The sequence below is a fragment of the Passer montanus genome, unplaced genomic scaffold (genome assembly GCF_014805655.1).
Source record: "Passer montanus isolate IOZ18808 unplaced genomic scaffold, ASM1480565v1 scaffold18, whole genome shotgun sequence".
NCBI classification, from domain to species: domain Eukaryota; kingdom Metazoa; phylum Chordata; class Aves; order Passeriformes; family Passeridae; genus Passer; species Passer montanus.
In genome coordinates this window covers 17,258,438-17,273,757 of record NW_024365381.1, presented here as the reverse complement: position 1 = coordinate 17,273,757, position 15,320 = coordinate 17,258,438, and the positions used below count along the sequence as shown (strand labels likewise).

General features: G+C 42.6%; 1 protein-coding gene across 14 annotated transcripts in view; it reads right to left on the bottom strand.

Moving 5' to 3' along the window:
* Positions 1–14,188, bottom strand: part of GPATCH2L (G-patch domain containing 2 like) — a 40,453-nt gene extending 26,265 nt beyond the window's left edge. For 5 of the 14 annotated variants that reach the window (XM_039705619.1, XM_039705609.1, XM_039705621.1 and 2 more), the window contains exons 1-7: positions 14,136–14,188; positions 13,344–13,665; positions 12,568–13,238; positions 6,321–6,385; positions 2,840–3,016; positions 2,384–2,463; positions 192–259 (exon numbers count right to left, since the gene is read on the bottom strand). In XM_039705619.1, coding sequence (XP_039561553.1) covers positions 192–259; positions 2,384–2,463; positions 2,840–3,016; positions 6,321–6,385; positions 12,568–13,226 — 1,049 coding nt within the window. In that variant the 5' untranslated portion in view covers positions 13,227–13,238; positions 13,344–13,665; positions 14,136–14,188. The other 9 variants (XM_039705612.1, XM_039705613.1, XM_039705614.1 and 6 more) reach the window with 9 other exon arrangements.
* Positions 14,189–15,320: the final 1,132 nt, after the last annotated feature.

Here is a 15,320-nt window from a genome sequence, read left to right as displayed (position 1 = left end):
TATATATATAAAACAAAGGGGAAGACAGCAATTATGGGTAAGAAAACAGAGAAGCCATCAGTAGAATACTGTCTCCCATTCCACAGGTTATGCTTAACTGTCCACCCAGTTGTTCATGTTCTTCACCCCCAGAAGGGAAGAGCTCTTCTTCCCTTCCCAAAGGTGCATACAAGAACCGTTACGGGCCTTACTCTTTCTGGCGCGGATCACTAACAATATGACCCAGCCGCTCGCTGCCCAGAGTGCTCATGGAGGTCTCCTGAAACACAAAGACAGGCAAAAGGTTGCAAACTCTCACACAGTGAGCAGAGAGCAGCTTGCTGCTGCCAGTAAGAACAACTCTTACTCTCCTAGGTCACATCCTTTCCTTACCAGCCTACTCTCAGCTAAACATGCTCACTTCCTTCCTTTTAGAACTTCACCTGAGATGATTTAACTAATTAGAATAGCAGAAAATAATTCAATTTTATTTATGAGGCTTGTTTTTTGTTTTTAGTGATGACATTTGCTTGCAGAGGGGCACACTACAAACTGGACTAGAACAAAGTAATAGAACAAAGGATGCATGAGAGGAGGGGAGATGGCTGGGAAGTGCTTCTTTCCATGTTACTGGGGTCAGTTGGGCTAGAAACAGGCTGAGATAGGACACTACACTGTTCTACATTAATAGTAGAGATTCATCAACCACCAGTGAATAAATTAAGGAGTGAAAGCACAATGCTTTTGCCCTTTCTAAAAGCAGCAATTCAGCAGCAGGACCTCCAGCAACTAAAGAAAAGGCAGGTCCTGGGAGAAAGGGCTTGCTCTGGGAGTATATTGCTTCCTGCAAGATGCTGCCCTGTGTATGTGCTCGATGCTGGCATACATGCACACGCACAGCCTGAAGCACCAGCTGTTCACATCTGCATAGCAACTGCCTCCAAGAAAGAAGCAGACTTTTCAGCAAGGGGCTGAAGACGAGGGCAAAAGTCTTCCACAGGTAAGGTTCGTTTATACCAGGTATATAGGCAAAATACACTCAAAGTTTGGGGGCAGCTGTAGCAGCAGGGGTGAAAGAAACATGGGCTATTTGTTACAGCAGGAAAATTATTAACTTAAAGTGCCATAATGTTTAAATTTACAGTTTATTACTGTGTAAATTACAAGCCGTACTTTTGGTAATTAGCAGCTCGCTGGCGGGGAGCTCTGAATGAAACTCATTATTTATGATTACAATTTCGAGAGAGATGGGGAAGGGGGAGCAGTGACCTCCACTGCAAATGACAAAGATCCCTTTAAGGTGATGAAGATGAATTAAACAAGTAAATATTATCCTTCTCATTTGGATCATTAGAGGTGTGCCGCCAGGCCCAGTCGCTTGCAGGTGGCCTCAGGAACCCTACTAAAGTCAGTTTCTTGCCAGCTGAGGATTCATATTTTGAATGCCGGTTACAATTAAGCAAGGTGAGTGGAAGAAAGAAGGGGCAGACAAGGATCTTTCAAGTATGACTGAACAGAAGGCAGCTGTCGCACTCCTCTAGACTCCAGGCCCCCCTAACACAGCTTGTTAGCAGACTACAGCCAGCCAGCTCAGAATTTATGGCAATGTTTTCAAAAGTACAGAGCACATCACAATAAAAAGAAAAGCCAAAGACAGCCAACACCTTCCTTCTCAGAACCACCTTTTATAACAAACAGCAGTGCTCAATACTCCATGATGCAGACCCAACCAGGTGTACCCCTCTCTTTTAGACAGACACCTGCAAAGTAGACAGACGTCTGCGAAGTAAACAGAGATCTGCAGAGTATTGTTTGTTCTATTAGAAAAAGGACTGATATGTTGTTTGGTGTTTTCCCTATATATAATAAAACTATATAATAAGTCAAGAGCTTTGGGCAGCTTTGTCTGCATGTACTGCATATACCTTTTTACTCTCCTGTCTTCCCACTAAAAATGCAACTGCTAAAACCACCTTCCTTTGCTGCCATTCATATCAGTCTTCTTCCTTATATAAAATTTGGCCTTCCTTCACCTTTGAGGCACATCTCTGCCCTTGTAGTCTCAGATGAGCATGCACAAGTCACATGCCATCATCATTTTCCCTTACATTCTGTCTAAATCTTCTTGATATTTATGCTCCCTGACATTCTTCTTCAGGCCTCCTTTCATACAGCTTTCAGCGTTGATCAGCTGTCTTTGCCACTCCAAATGTGCCTTAAAATCCAGTTAGTCACTCAATCATCATCTGACAGTCAAAACAGTTAAACAAATCAAACAACACATGAAACAAAAAATATACAGGACAACTTTCTGCAGAAAACAATTTACATGGTACCTTAGAATAGTACTTCAGGAATGACCAGAACTTGAAATACAAAATTACCATCTTTCAAAAGGGCATACCTTGCCAACCAGCCTCCTCCGACCTTTACGGAGACAACGGGCGGCAGCTCCTGGAAGGCGATTCAGGCGAGCATGAAATCCTGAAAACCAAAGGCAGAAAAACTGAGCAATGAACACAGAAGATACCTCCTGACAAAGCCACCAAAAAAATGCCTTAGTTCAGTAATCAAATCAGACCCCCTGTCTCTTGTTTTTCAGTCTCGAAGATGTAGATATGCCCGTTTATTCACAAATCAAATAAAACACTTACATTTAAAGAAAGGAAGACTGCCCGTGGACAGCTGGTATGACTATTTCAGTAAACTCGCCAATAGTGCAGCTTTTTCTTAACTGGATCTTAAAAAAAACCCAAAACTAAACTGATCACCAATACCAATTTAAATGCAACACCTATGAAAAGAATCTACTCATACCATTATACCACAAGTTCTCAAACACAATTCCTTATGGACTCACCTCTCTGAGCTGGCTGTGAGGGCAAAAGGAAGGTGGAAACAGAGAGCTTGTCCAGGCCTGAGTCAATCCTCTCCACTTCAGATCGGTGATCAGCTCCCCACTTGGGAAGAAGGTTGGGGACAGTGAATCCTGGAACACACTCCCCCTCATAAAACCAATCACTTTGCTCATCATCTCCTAAAGAAATAGGATGGAATTAGCCATAAATAACATCAAGGTACCCTGGCACAGTTCCTCAAAATACTAAAAGTAGGCATATCTGAATGTGAAACAGTTGAAGTCTCATTAGGAATTCATTGTTGGAGAGCCTTATATTTGTATTCAGTTTCAATGATCCTCAGTAACTATGGGGCCTCACTAAACGCTTTAAACTATCCAACTCATCAGTCTCCAGAATTTCCCTATAGAACAAAGCCTCTTTATAGACCTGCCTAGGGCAGGTTTAGCACTCTGTTGCTACTGCATCTCATCAACCCTAGTTCAGTGTTGTGTGATGTCTTATGCAGAACTCTTTCTCTGAAGTAATTACTGGGACACCAGTAGAGGCCAATCATTGGGCACATGTTATAGGCTGTCACAGAAGAAACTTCACAAGAGGGGAAGACCAGGCTCACAGAGTAAGCAAAGAAACATATTGATGAGAAAGACCCCCAGTCTCCTAAGACAGCAGCTCAGACAAAAACACATAATTATCAGAAATGGTCACTCTGAGTGTAAGTATGCTGTGAGTTGCTCTCAATCAACTTCTTAGAATCTCTGAGAACTACAAACCCTTTGGAAAACTAAGGCAGCAGCAACAGAAGTCATGACCAAAGTCTCCACGGAGCTGGGTCGCTGTAGTTAGTGCAGTTGCAGTCTAAAACTGAACTGCATCAGACACTGTTCATAGTAAATCTGTCTGGCCAGAAATTCCCTGAGAGCAGTAGCACATGAGCAGCCTTTGAAAAAAAAGCAGGAGGAGAGCTAAGAACCTGACACATGCAGCATTTCAGTAGCCCAATTCACAAACCGCCCTATGTAATTGCAAGGTCCTTCATTTTGGTGCTTAAAAAACTAACACACCTACCTTAGGGAAAATTCTCATTTGCCTACCATTAAGTTTCAACTCAAACATCCCCACTTACTCTCCTTTCCTCACTGACTTACATTATTCCTGACCAAAGCCCATTATGCCTACTCACACATCTTGCTGGGGAAAAAAAGAACACAAGAAAGTAAAAAACCTCATCCTAGTAAGAATGCTGCAATCTTGCACATAACAGAAGAAGCAACACACAAAACCAACTCTGATCAGCAATAGGGAGGACAGCCAGAACACTTTATCCCAAAGCTCTGACATTGTTTTTTATGTCATGCATCAAGCTGACCTTCGAGTTTTATCTTAAAGCACTTCATAGGAAATTGAAACTAAGTAACGTGGAATAGTTCTTCTAAGAGATCTTAATTTGTGCAAAACTACTCCCAGAAATTTGAGCATAGTGCCCTGTCTACCTCAAATCACTATTGCCACAAGACAAACTTTAACCATCAGCACCATATGCTAATATTCAGTAATTTTCACTGTAAGAGATCCCAATGCATGTAACAAATATAAAACCAAAAAACCCCACCTTACAATCAAATTATGAACTAGGATCATTCTCTGCTCACAGAAGCATGCTGATATTTGCAGTTGCTAAGATGATTTATTTAATTAGCAACAGCACAAATTTTGCATGATGCAACCTCAAAAGAAGGAAGGAAAAACCCTGCTTTTATTTAAGAATGCTGCCAGATTAAGTTTCCCATTATTCAGCCTGTAATTGTGCTGGAAAACTATTTATAAGGTGATGATCTGTGACAAAAATAATTTGTGCTCTCACCATCTCACTGACATGGAAAGCTGTTGCTTTTTTATTTACTTTATAGAATTGTCAAGCAAAAAAAAGGAAAATTAGATATTTTTTATTTAGTCCTAAAGTGCAACAATATTTTTAACCCTTTTAACATAACTGTAAGCTAAAACACCTTGGCCAGAAAGCTATCACAGTATCAACTGTTTCAAGAGAGAGACCTGATGACAAGGATGCCAAACCTCTTCTCTTACCCAGACAGGGAAGGCTGTAATTGGTCTTTATTAATTTATCTAAGTCGTATTTCTACATGTTCCTGTATACTGAGCATCCTACTTCTAGCAGCAGCCAAAAATTAATGTCTAAAACAGGGTATAAAATCAGGGCAAGTTTATAGGGCAAGCATATAGACAAGTATATATATATACACTACCCAGTCTCCATCAATCTTGTCTAAGGTGATGAAGTAAAACACTTCAGTCACCACTCTGCTTTGTCATCTAATATACAAGTTCACTAATTTCACAAGCTCACTAATTTCAGCTCCCCCTGAACAATCATCAGTAAAAAGAGAAGGCAAAAGATTCTACTTTTCTGTTGCCTTTGAAGAACCAGAGTCTGGAAATAGTTATTTTTCAGCAAAGGTCAAAGCTGATATTCAAAATCCCTACTCTTAAGCAAAGTATTATACTCCCCTAAGATCAGAGATTGTTCCTACAGCCTAAAATACCATCAGAAAACACATAAGCATGTTTGCTATCATTGTGTTGCTTCACACAGGTACCCAGGCCATTAACAAGCTAGTGGAAGCAGCATATCCTATTGAGCTACTGGTGCTACTTCCTTTAGCACTCATATTCCCAGAAGAGATCTCATCCAAATCTTAGCTTGTGAAATGTGACAGAATCAGAGTGCACAGAATTGCAGGTCTCTAGGGTCACATTCCACGTGCTCCAAATATAATAGTCCTCAATGCCTATGTGCCTACTACAACCTGTATCACACTTACTTCTGCCATCAACTGAGCATTGTGCTGCAGGTGATAAATAAAACCAGATTGCACTTCACACTCAAAACTCCTAAGATACCATTTCTACAACAGACATTGAAAATACAATGTTCAACTAATGCCCACAAGAGCAAGGGAGGAATACATATTTAAAGAAATATCACGTATTACCATCATCTTCTAGCAGAGTCTATTAGGTGACTTGTCAGTATTAACTAATTTTTTTCCCATCTTCTCTTCCTTCTAATAGAGAAAACAATTAACAGATTTCAGGCACTAATGGTATGCAGACAACCCTTAAAACACCTAGAGAAACAAATCATAAGCTGTGTTTTGTCATTATGAAGAGCTCTCAAATTCCTTTTGTATGTCTGTGCCTTCCCACAATAATAGTTTCTTATGTTGCAAATATTATGGATCTGATACACAAAGTGTTTCATTAGAAAAAGTGTAGTGTTGTGAAAATCATACATTTGTAGCCCTCATCTCATTGCTTAACTTCTAGCCACTCCCTGCCACTGGTTTTATCTCACACAATTCCCTCTCTGTCTCTCTTCAAACACAGATCTTTCTCTGCATTTATAAGGAAAGTAAGGAACTCCCTAGCAGCACATGAGGAAAATCACAGGACACCTGTTACCTTGGCGGCCTTCATCATTGGTAAACAAGCCAGTATCACTGCTGCTGCAAACACTGCTGGTTTCACTGGAACAAAAACAGAGAAAAAAGCATGGTTACAGTTGCAACAGGCACAATACAAAAAACACTCTACTGCATTTTACTACCTTCTCCAAGACCAAAATGCTTTACATGTCTCACAAAAATTGAATTTCAGATACATGACTGGCTCTAGAACAGAACGTAACTGCTTTCCATTAAAATTTACCAATGCTGCATCACTTGAAAGAGAGTAGAATCCTGTATCTAGTTTTGTTCTAAATTATCAAGAAGTAATTAATAAAATGGCATTTGCCTCAGGTATTAGAATTAATAACCTAACTATGGCATCATCTGAAATACTCACCAGGAAATTAAGCACAGTTAGAAACACTGTCCTTGGGTCACTTAACTGAAAACCCTCTTAAGTTTTCTATTTCAGATTCCTTTTCCTCAAAAACGTTACACTGTCACACAAACAGCCTCCCCCCCAACTTTTATTTTATGTGGAGTAAAGAGCAGCTGTGACACAAGTCTCCAGCTAAATACCTTAGCACAGCATGACTTTCTGCTTCTGCATGCAACCTTGTCATAGCATGCTTTGCATATGCTGAAGCAGTTAGAGAAGATTTAATTATTGAACAAAAGAATAGAGCTATAAATTAATGTGTAGAATGCCATTAATTGACTTGCAAAGCTAGACAAATATTTGTAGCAGAAGTACCTGCTCATGTCAGTCCCAAGCATCTGAAAGCTTAAATGCTGACTTGAACTCATTCCTTGGACACTTCAGGCAGTACTTCCTCTGATTTAGCTGAGAGATACTAGAACAAGCAGAAAGTACTTACTGCCTACTCCCTGAGCACTAAGACCTTAGATGCGAACACCAGGTGTAAGTCAGCACTAGAATCACTCTCCAATCAGGGAATGCTGTTTGAAAGTATCTCTGGAGGCCTCTCTTCCAGGGAAACTGGATCATACCAGAGAACATACTGGAAACCCCTGAATTACAAGGCTGAATAATGAAGGACCACAAAATACATCACTCCAAAGAACGTCACGCACAGAATAAAACTCTATTTTGTGAGCATATTGTTGTTCTTAGAAAATACACTCTAAAGTACAGCCAAGTCAACTCATCATCTGCATCTTCATCATTGTACAATGGCCATTTATACCTAAAGAATGAAGGATCTATAAAGCATCCTCACCTTACAGCATGCAAGTTAATATCAAATTCCAAATTAATCCATTACAAAGCCTGACCGTGCATTCATCCTCCCACATACATACCACAGTAATTAAGGCCAAGGACTGAGGACCACGAATTAATTGTTTCATCCCAAGCTCTCCTACCAACTGACTGTATGACCCTGGGCCAGTCTCTTAGTGTGCCTGCTTTCCCTTTTGATAGCTTGGATAAACAATCCTCACAAGCTGCAGATGTGAGGACCTGCAGAGTGACTGCAGAGTGACTGCTTCATAAGGTTTTTAACATCCTCAGAGGAAAGGTGCCTGAGAAAGGAAAAAGCATTGACAAGCATCCAGGTCATATTAACAGTACTTTATAAGCATCCTGTTGCACTGAAAGCTCTTTAGTTCCTTACAGATAAGCATCACTGACAGTGCTTTACAGGAAGAAACTTCCTGAAGGGATTTCACCCTCCTCACTACCCCTTCTACACTGCAGGGCTGAACACAAACTAGACTCCTGTGCAGGCCTTTCTGCAGGTCCAGTAAGCACTGATTAATGACCTCCACTTGCAAAGGAGGCTACTTACCTTAACCATGAAATAATGAATGCTATTGATCCGACAAGCTACTGCTATAGAGTGTTATTGATCACCCAATCTTTGGTTAAAATGGTCCTCATTTAGCAATTTCACTGTCGCAAACACCTGAAGCAAAGCATGCTTATAATTAAATAGTTTGGGGGAGTTAAACTGAGAGGTGATGGACAGAGATCTCAGGTTTCCCCCATTTATTCTTTTGCCTGAGCTATTGTTTGTGTCAGGAGGGATATTGATTTTCTATAAAAATAAGAAAACAAGAGGCACCGAGGGGCTGCAGAAGGTCAGGCTGGGCTGGAGAAGGAGGGGAAGCGGAACACTCTGTCTTTGTCACTTGCCTTCCAAGAGAGAGGAATTTTTATTTTTTTTTTATGGAGAGACTGGCCTCCAATTCATCAGCTTAGCCAGACTCACGAATGCAACTGCAGACAGTCATCAAAGCAGCTCCCTTCCAAAGGGTAAAGCAACTTAACTGCATATTCAAGATGAGCGATGGTCACATTCTTAGCCCTGAACATTGTACTGGGTTTGGCTGGCACAGAGTTAAATTCTTCTCATAGTAGCACTTGGGTTCTATGTTTTGGATTTGTGATCAGTGTTGATAACACAGGGATGTTTTAGTTATTGCTGATCACTGCTTACAGTGCCAAGGCTTTCTCACACTGCCCTGCCAGTGAGCAGGCTGGAGGTGCACAAGAAGATGGGAGGGTACACAGGCTGGACAAGTGACCCTGGCTGACCACAGTGATATCCCACATCATATAATGTCATGCTTAGCAATAAAAGCTGGGGAAAAGAAGAATGAAGCCAGGGACATTTGGAGTTGTGGTGTTTGTCTTCCCAAATAATGTTAAAAATGATGGAGTTCTGCATTCCTGGAGATGGCTGAACACCTGCCTGCTCACAGGAAGTAGTGAATTCCTTATTTTGCTTTGCTTGCACACTATAGCTTTTGTTTTACCTACTAAATCAACTTTACCTAAAGCTGAGAGTTTTTCCACTTTTACTCTTCCATTTTTCTCCCACATCCCTTCAGGGGAGTGGCTTTATGGAGCTAAGCTGCCTATCCAGGTTAAACCACAACAAACACATCAGCATTAAGCCAGTGAAATCTCACAACGTTGGCGGGTCAGTTGAATCCCAGGTTTGAAAAAATCACAGTAAGAGTTTTGGTACTTGAAAACAGATGAGACCAACTGCATATTTTTCACAAATAAACACACTACTCAAAGTGATTTTTAGACAGCTCTTGTACTATGGTTTGTTCTGTCCTCAAACCAAACCCAGACCATTCTGCAAGTACTCAGTTTAGATCAACAAGAGAAAAAACTTCAGCACTCAATATATAATTTGCCTTTGTTTTATTATGGCTGCAGGGAATCTCAAAACATTTAGGGACAGAAAGGCATATTACTTCTAACAGTCTTAGCAGCTAATTGTCAACTTTGCACAAATATACAAATGACTGCTTAAACTAAAACTTGTTTCCTTTGTTGTTTCCACAGTTATTTATAGATCAGGCATTGGGTCGTGGATTCAGAAACACCATCATTCCCTTATTGTGTTCCTGCACATCCATCCTTCTCTCAATTTATGTTCACCTTTTGCCAATTTGCCAATTTCAAAGATTTCATTATATGCACACTTGAATCACAATACTGCAGCTCATCTTCTTCCAGGAAAGGACTGGGCATAGTAGTCCCACAAGCAAACTAGGAAAAAAAACATTTCCTTGTTAAGAACCCATATCCAAGACTTTCTCAGTGAATGGGAGTTTATCAACTGAATAATCCTGACTTGGGATAAGGAGCCTTCTAGAAAGCAGAGAAAATACAGGATATTTCAGCGTTTACAGATTCATTCCTGCATAACAAACCAAAGAAACTGTCAGCGTAGGGGAGGAAAAAGAAGGTTAAAAAAAATCCATTCTGAATACAGAACTTAGTTTGTTTGAAAACCCATTTTGTTTTGTCACATTCCCTACTGTTAGAGGAGGGAACAGTAGTGGAACCAGTTCAGTATGAAGGTTTTGTAAATCACCAGATCACCACAGATTGCTTACAAGTCTCACAAGTAGCATCAGTCACCTTTCGTCCCATCAGCTTGTGATGACAACCACACCATTTGCTCTCCCAGGCATCCAATTTTCTTCTCCTTTCCTCAGGATATGCCCTTGTCATACATCTGTGAAAAGTACTTCTCTTACTGCACCAGAAAAAACAGCTAGAGCACAGTGGGAGTGAGGCAAACACAGCCAGTTGCACTGTGCTGCTAGCAGCAAAGGGCTATATTTAGAGCAGCAGAGACCAAAGCATGATCCTTCACTGCTGTGAGGGATACTCTGCAGTGAAGAGGGCTGTATGTATTACTCCCTCCAACTGTGGCCCTCCCTAGTGAGTCACAGCACAGATCACACATGTGGTGTTGGGGAGGTCAAATATTCCACGCACTAGCTTTCCAGAGAGAATCCCAAGGATTTGGCAGCAGATGGTAAGTGTCATTTGATGCATACACTTGCACAATAATTAGTCTGAGAGCAAGGGACAACTGAGACAGAACAAAGCCATCTCCCAGCATGGTCCTCAAGTAACAGTCTGGATATAGCTCTTTATTTACTCTTTCCAAAGCTGGCACAAATAAAGGCTGGATGAAAGCCTGCTGGTTTAAGTTCAAGTCTGACATGATGGAACAGACTCTGACTGCTGTTAAAAAAACCAGCTCAAGGAACACTGTCCATCACTGCCAGATCTAGTAAGGGTATCTCTCAGTCCATCAATACTGACATGCACTATTCAGGAGCTACTTAGCACACTTCTTTTCCTGGACTACTAGCAAACAGATCTGAGAAGATAAAACTACTTTAACAACTAGCAACAAAAGGTTTCAATCCACAAGTTCATTGTAAAGTCCCACTTCACACCCACTTTTCAGCAACAACAGCCACTCTTAAAATAAAAAAGTGACCACACTGTAAGAGTTACATACTACAAACCACAGCTGACCCAGTAAAAATGCAATAGTGGTTCCCTGGACCACAGTGAGAACTTACTATAACCTAAGCTTTTCACAGGGTCCCAGAAAACACCACTGAGAAGTTTGCAATTCTATTATCCACAAAGCTGCAATAATGAAGTGTCCTGTCTGACAAACTACAGGAGCTAGACTGTCACAACACTTAACTGAACCTCAGCATATGAACAATCATAGTGTATCAAAGAGTTAGACTTTCCAAATCCACTCTCCTCTGACAGTGACTACTACAGTGCTTGAGAAAAGAACATGAGAACATGACAAACACAGACTTCCCTGTATGCTCCTCTAGCTTTTAGAAGTCAGCAGTTTAAGGGCTTCCTGAGTGGGATCTTTCATCTGGGCTGTAATGTTTAACAGCCCCTGATATGCCTATACTCCACATCTTCCTTTTGAATGTATTTAAATTTTGACCTCTAAAATGTCCCGCAGTAGAGTTCCCAACCTCATGTTTCATGAAAAATAATACGTTTTGTTTGTTTTAAATGTCTCCTCAATGTCTGCTGTTTTTACACAATGATAATTAGAAAATCAGCGACCACATTTGCTTTTTGCATGCCATTCATTAAGAAATTTCCTCCAATGAATTCTCAGCCATTGCCTCTTTTCTAACCTGAAAAATCTCTTCTGACAGAAGCAGTTTTATGATCCCAAACCTTAGACAGAGAGAATAAAAGTCAGAGTTGGGGAAGAAAGTTCCCAAGGGCAACACAAATTTAGACCATGACATTTACATGTCACATTTGAATCCCTTGTATGTGATTCTGCCACAAATTCAACAAAGTTCTCCAAAACTGGACACCAAGACATGAGACTCCACTGTTTGCACAGGCTTATTCTGTAAGTAACATAAGTTCCCCTCAACTTCTTCATCATCTCACCACATTATCCCCATAGCTAGGCTTTGATGATCAGATCAAGAGCAGAAATGTAGAAGTGCAAGCAAGGTTAGACTGAGGTTCACACAGTACCTGCACAGAAGGCCAGCAGTAATGATGGGAGATCTGATCTGGTATCTACTACTACTTATAGCAAATGCTGAAAATAAGAAACTGTGATCAGCTCGTATCAATCACTCAAAACAAGTGCCAGTTGGGGTTTACTCCCTGAACCACAGGCCATAAGCATGCCACGTTGTAGCTGCAAGGCCACTGACATTGCAGAGGACTCTTTGTTCAACAGGAGCCAGAAACCTACCAGCTTACCAACTTTCCTGGGTCATCATACAATACTGACAGGAAAGACTTTGAAAAAATCTACATTTTACAAGCAGCTGAGAGATTTCTCATCTTCACAAAAAGAGCAGCACTGAATAATTTTAAGAACTTCAAAAAGCAAGGCGCAGCATTTACAAGCAGCTGCAAGCAAGGGAGCCATGTGACTAGCACAGGGAAGAAACTGAGATCTCACCATTCCGACATGTTTTCATCTGAACCCTGTTTCTGATCATCGGCTTCACACTCCATCCGCTCCTTCCTGGCCCCCTTGCTGAGGAAGGGCCTGTTCTCTCCTGACTCACAAAGGCCATGACTGGATGATGTCCAAGGGGCATTCTCTTTCCAGCGTGAAAGACGCTGTTTCTTGGCTGACTTGAACCTGCAGCCCCTCTCACAGTTCCACTCTGACACCCTGAGCTTTTGCTGGAGACTGGCAGCCACCTCCGATGTCACACGTTTGACTTTCCGTCGGCGCCTGAGAGGTCGGCAGGGTGCGTTCTCTGTAAAGGAGTCTGACTCATGCCACAAGTGTTGCTTGCTCCTCAGGGTGGCACTAAGAGCTGGATGCCGTTTGACCACTGCCATGTCATCAGAGTCACTGAAGTTAGCTGTCAGCACCTCACGGCAATCCTTGACAGCTTCGTCCAAGCTCGACTCTGAGGCCTCGCTGTAGCAGCAGGCATGTTCTGCCTGGTGGGTGAAGTCTGAGCGTCGTTTACGACCCCGTCTCTTGCGAAGCTGACGCCTCTGCTGCCGTGGGCTTAGCGCCATCTCTTCCCATAGCTCATCCAGTTTGTTTTGCTCTGAAGTCTGCTCTAAAGCTGAGGCCAAGTCATGCACCAGCTCATCCATTGGCAATGCCTACTAAAAATGACAATAATTAGCACCAGACATAAATACTGCTATCAACACATCTCTGGACTGTAGTATGCTATACCCTTTGTAACATTAAAGGAGTTAGACACTTACTCTGAAGTTACCTGGGAGGAGCCAATGCAGGACTAGTGCTACTTCCTAGGTTAACACTTCTTCTTTCTGCAAGGGTTAAATCCCTCTTCTAGCCATGGTGGCACACATCTCTCTCTACTGCAGGAATTGGGTTGAGTGCTCTGTGTCTGAAAAGGCCTTAAGGTTCATCTTTTGTGTTGAAGCAGCATGCTCAATTACACATCCCAACGGGTATGGAAGCCGGCAACTAGTTTTTGCTACCCGGCATCAGTAAAGCAACAGAGAAGGATCAGCCTGCTTGACAAACAGATTGAGTCCTCCAAAAAGTAGACAAGCAGCAAAGCTGGGAGTAAAACAGATGGTAAAACAGGTAGTTTGCAAGCCAGCATCACTTCAGCTGTAAAGCAAGGCGCGTGGGACCCTGGGCTCCTTAGAACAGGGTGCAGGAGACCAAGCCCCAACTCCTACTGCCGAAAACCACCCCTACACCTCAGGGCTGTCAGTGCGCCAATCCCAAAGTCCTGGCCAAATCCCTCATCTCACAACACCCCTCTCCCTACCCGTGCCTTGCAGGCGTCGGATTTCTCTCCCCACCGGCTCAGAAACACCCGCATCTCCAGCCCGGTGAACGACCCACTGCCGCAGGCCGCCTCCCTTAGACCTCAGCGACACGGCCGCACGGACTCCCTCCTCTAGGGAGACGCCGTTGCTTCTGCCCGACACCCCCCAGCTTCACCAGGAAAGGCCGGGAAAACTGCCCTCCCCGCCCGGGACGCGCAGTCTCCTGCCGGGCCTCCCCGCGACCCCGCTCACCGGCCAGCGCCCCGCTCGCCAGCCCCGCGTCAGCGCCGCTTCCGGCCTCCCCGGGCCACTTCCTCCGCCCGCCCCCGAGCCGCCGCCGTGCTCCCGCTCCTCCGTGCGTGTGTGCGCCGCGGCTGGTGCCGCCCGTGGAGCCATGGCGGAGCCCTCGCCTGCCGCCGGGGCAGCCCTTGCCTGCACGTAACCTTTAGCTGCTTGGTTGTCGTATTTCATTTTTAATGGACAACAAATAAACTTGGTACCCAAACTGCTCCATTTCGTTGCTGCCACGCTAGTTGTGTGCATCCTAAATTAAACTTCACAGTGCTGTTCCCCTCTCCTTAAGGCTTGCATCTCTTTTCCTATCATGCCAGCTTACACATCACCAGCGGCCATCAGAATAAAGCCAGGTGTGACCCTGCCACCACCTAGTTTTGCATAACAGTCCGTTTATTTATCAGCTTTCATAATGCTTCTTCAGCGGGTTTTGAGTGGGGTTTTTTTGGGTTTTTTGGTTTGTTTTTTTGTTTGTTAGTTTGGTTTTTTGGGTTTTTTTTGTTGTTTTGTTTTGGTTTTGGTCGTCGTTTTGCTTTGTTTTGTTTTCAGGGATTTTTTTTTCCGAGTTTTTTTGTTTGGGTGTTTTTTGGGGTTTGTTGTTTGTTTGTTTGTGGATTTTGTTCATTTGGTTTTTGTTTGGTTTTGGGTGGGGGTTGGGAGTGGGTTTTTTGTTTGGGTTTGGTTTGGTTTTCTGTTTGGTGGGTTTTTTGGGTTTTTTTCAGAAGGGTGTTTGGAGTTTTCTTGACCGAAGTAGCTACACTCACATTCAAACCATTTTTCATGTAATGTTTTACAGTGCAGCATATCGAAAGTTTTGCCAGAGTCCATATCTATATTGTGTTTGAATTATTCTCTTCACTAATTTTGTAAATTAAATCAAAAGAAAGTAATCAGATTTATTTAGATGTGATTTATTCTCTGGAAATATATACTACTGCCTATTGCTCACAGATCTCTTATCCTTTGTATTCTTAATTTTTCCCCCAATTTCTGTTCCATCACGTTGCCAGGAACAGAAGTTACTCCGAAAGGGTGATATTTGCCAAGACCACTGCTGCCTCCCTGCTCCCACCACAAAAGACCGGCGCTGTGTTTGCTCTTCCTCAGTCCTCTGGCACCCTCCCTAGTTTGTCAAGATACTTC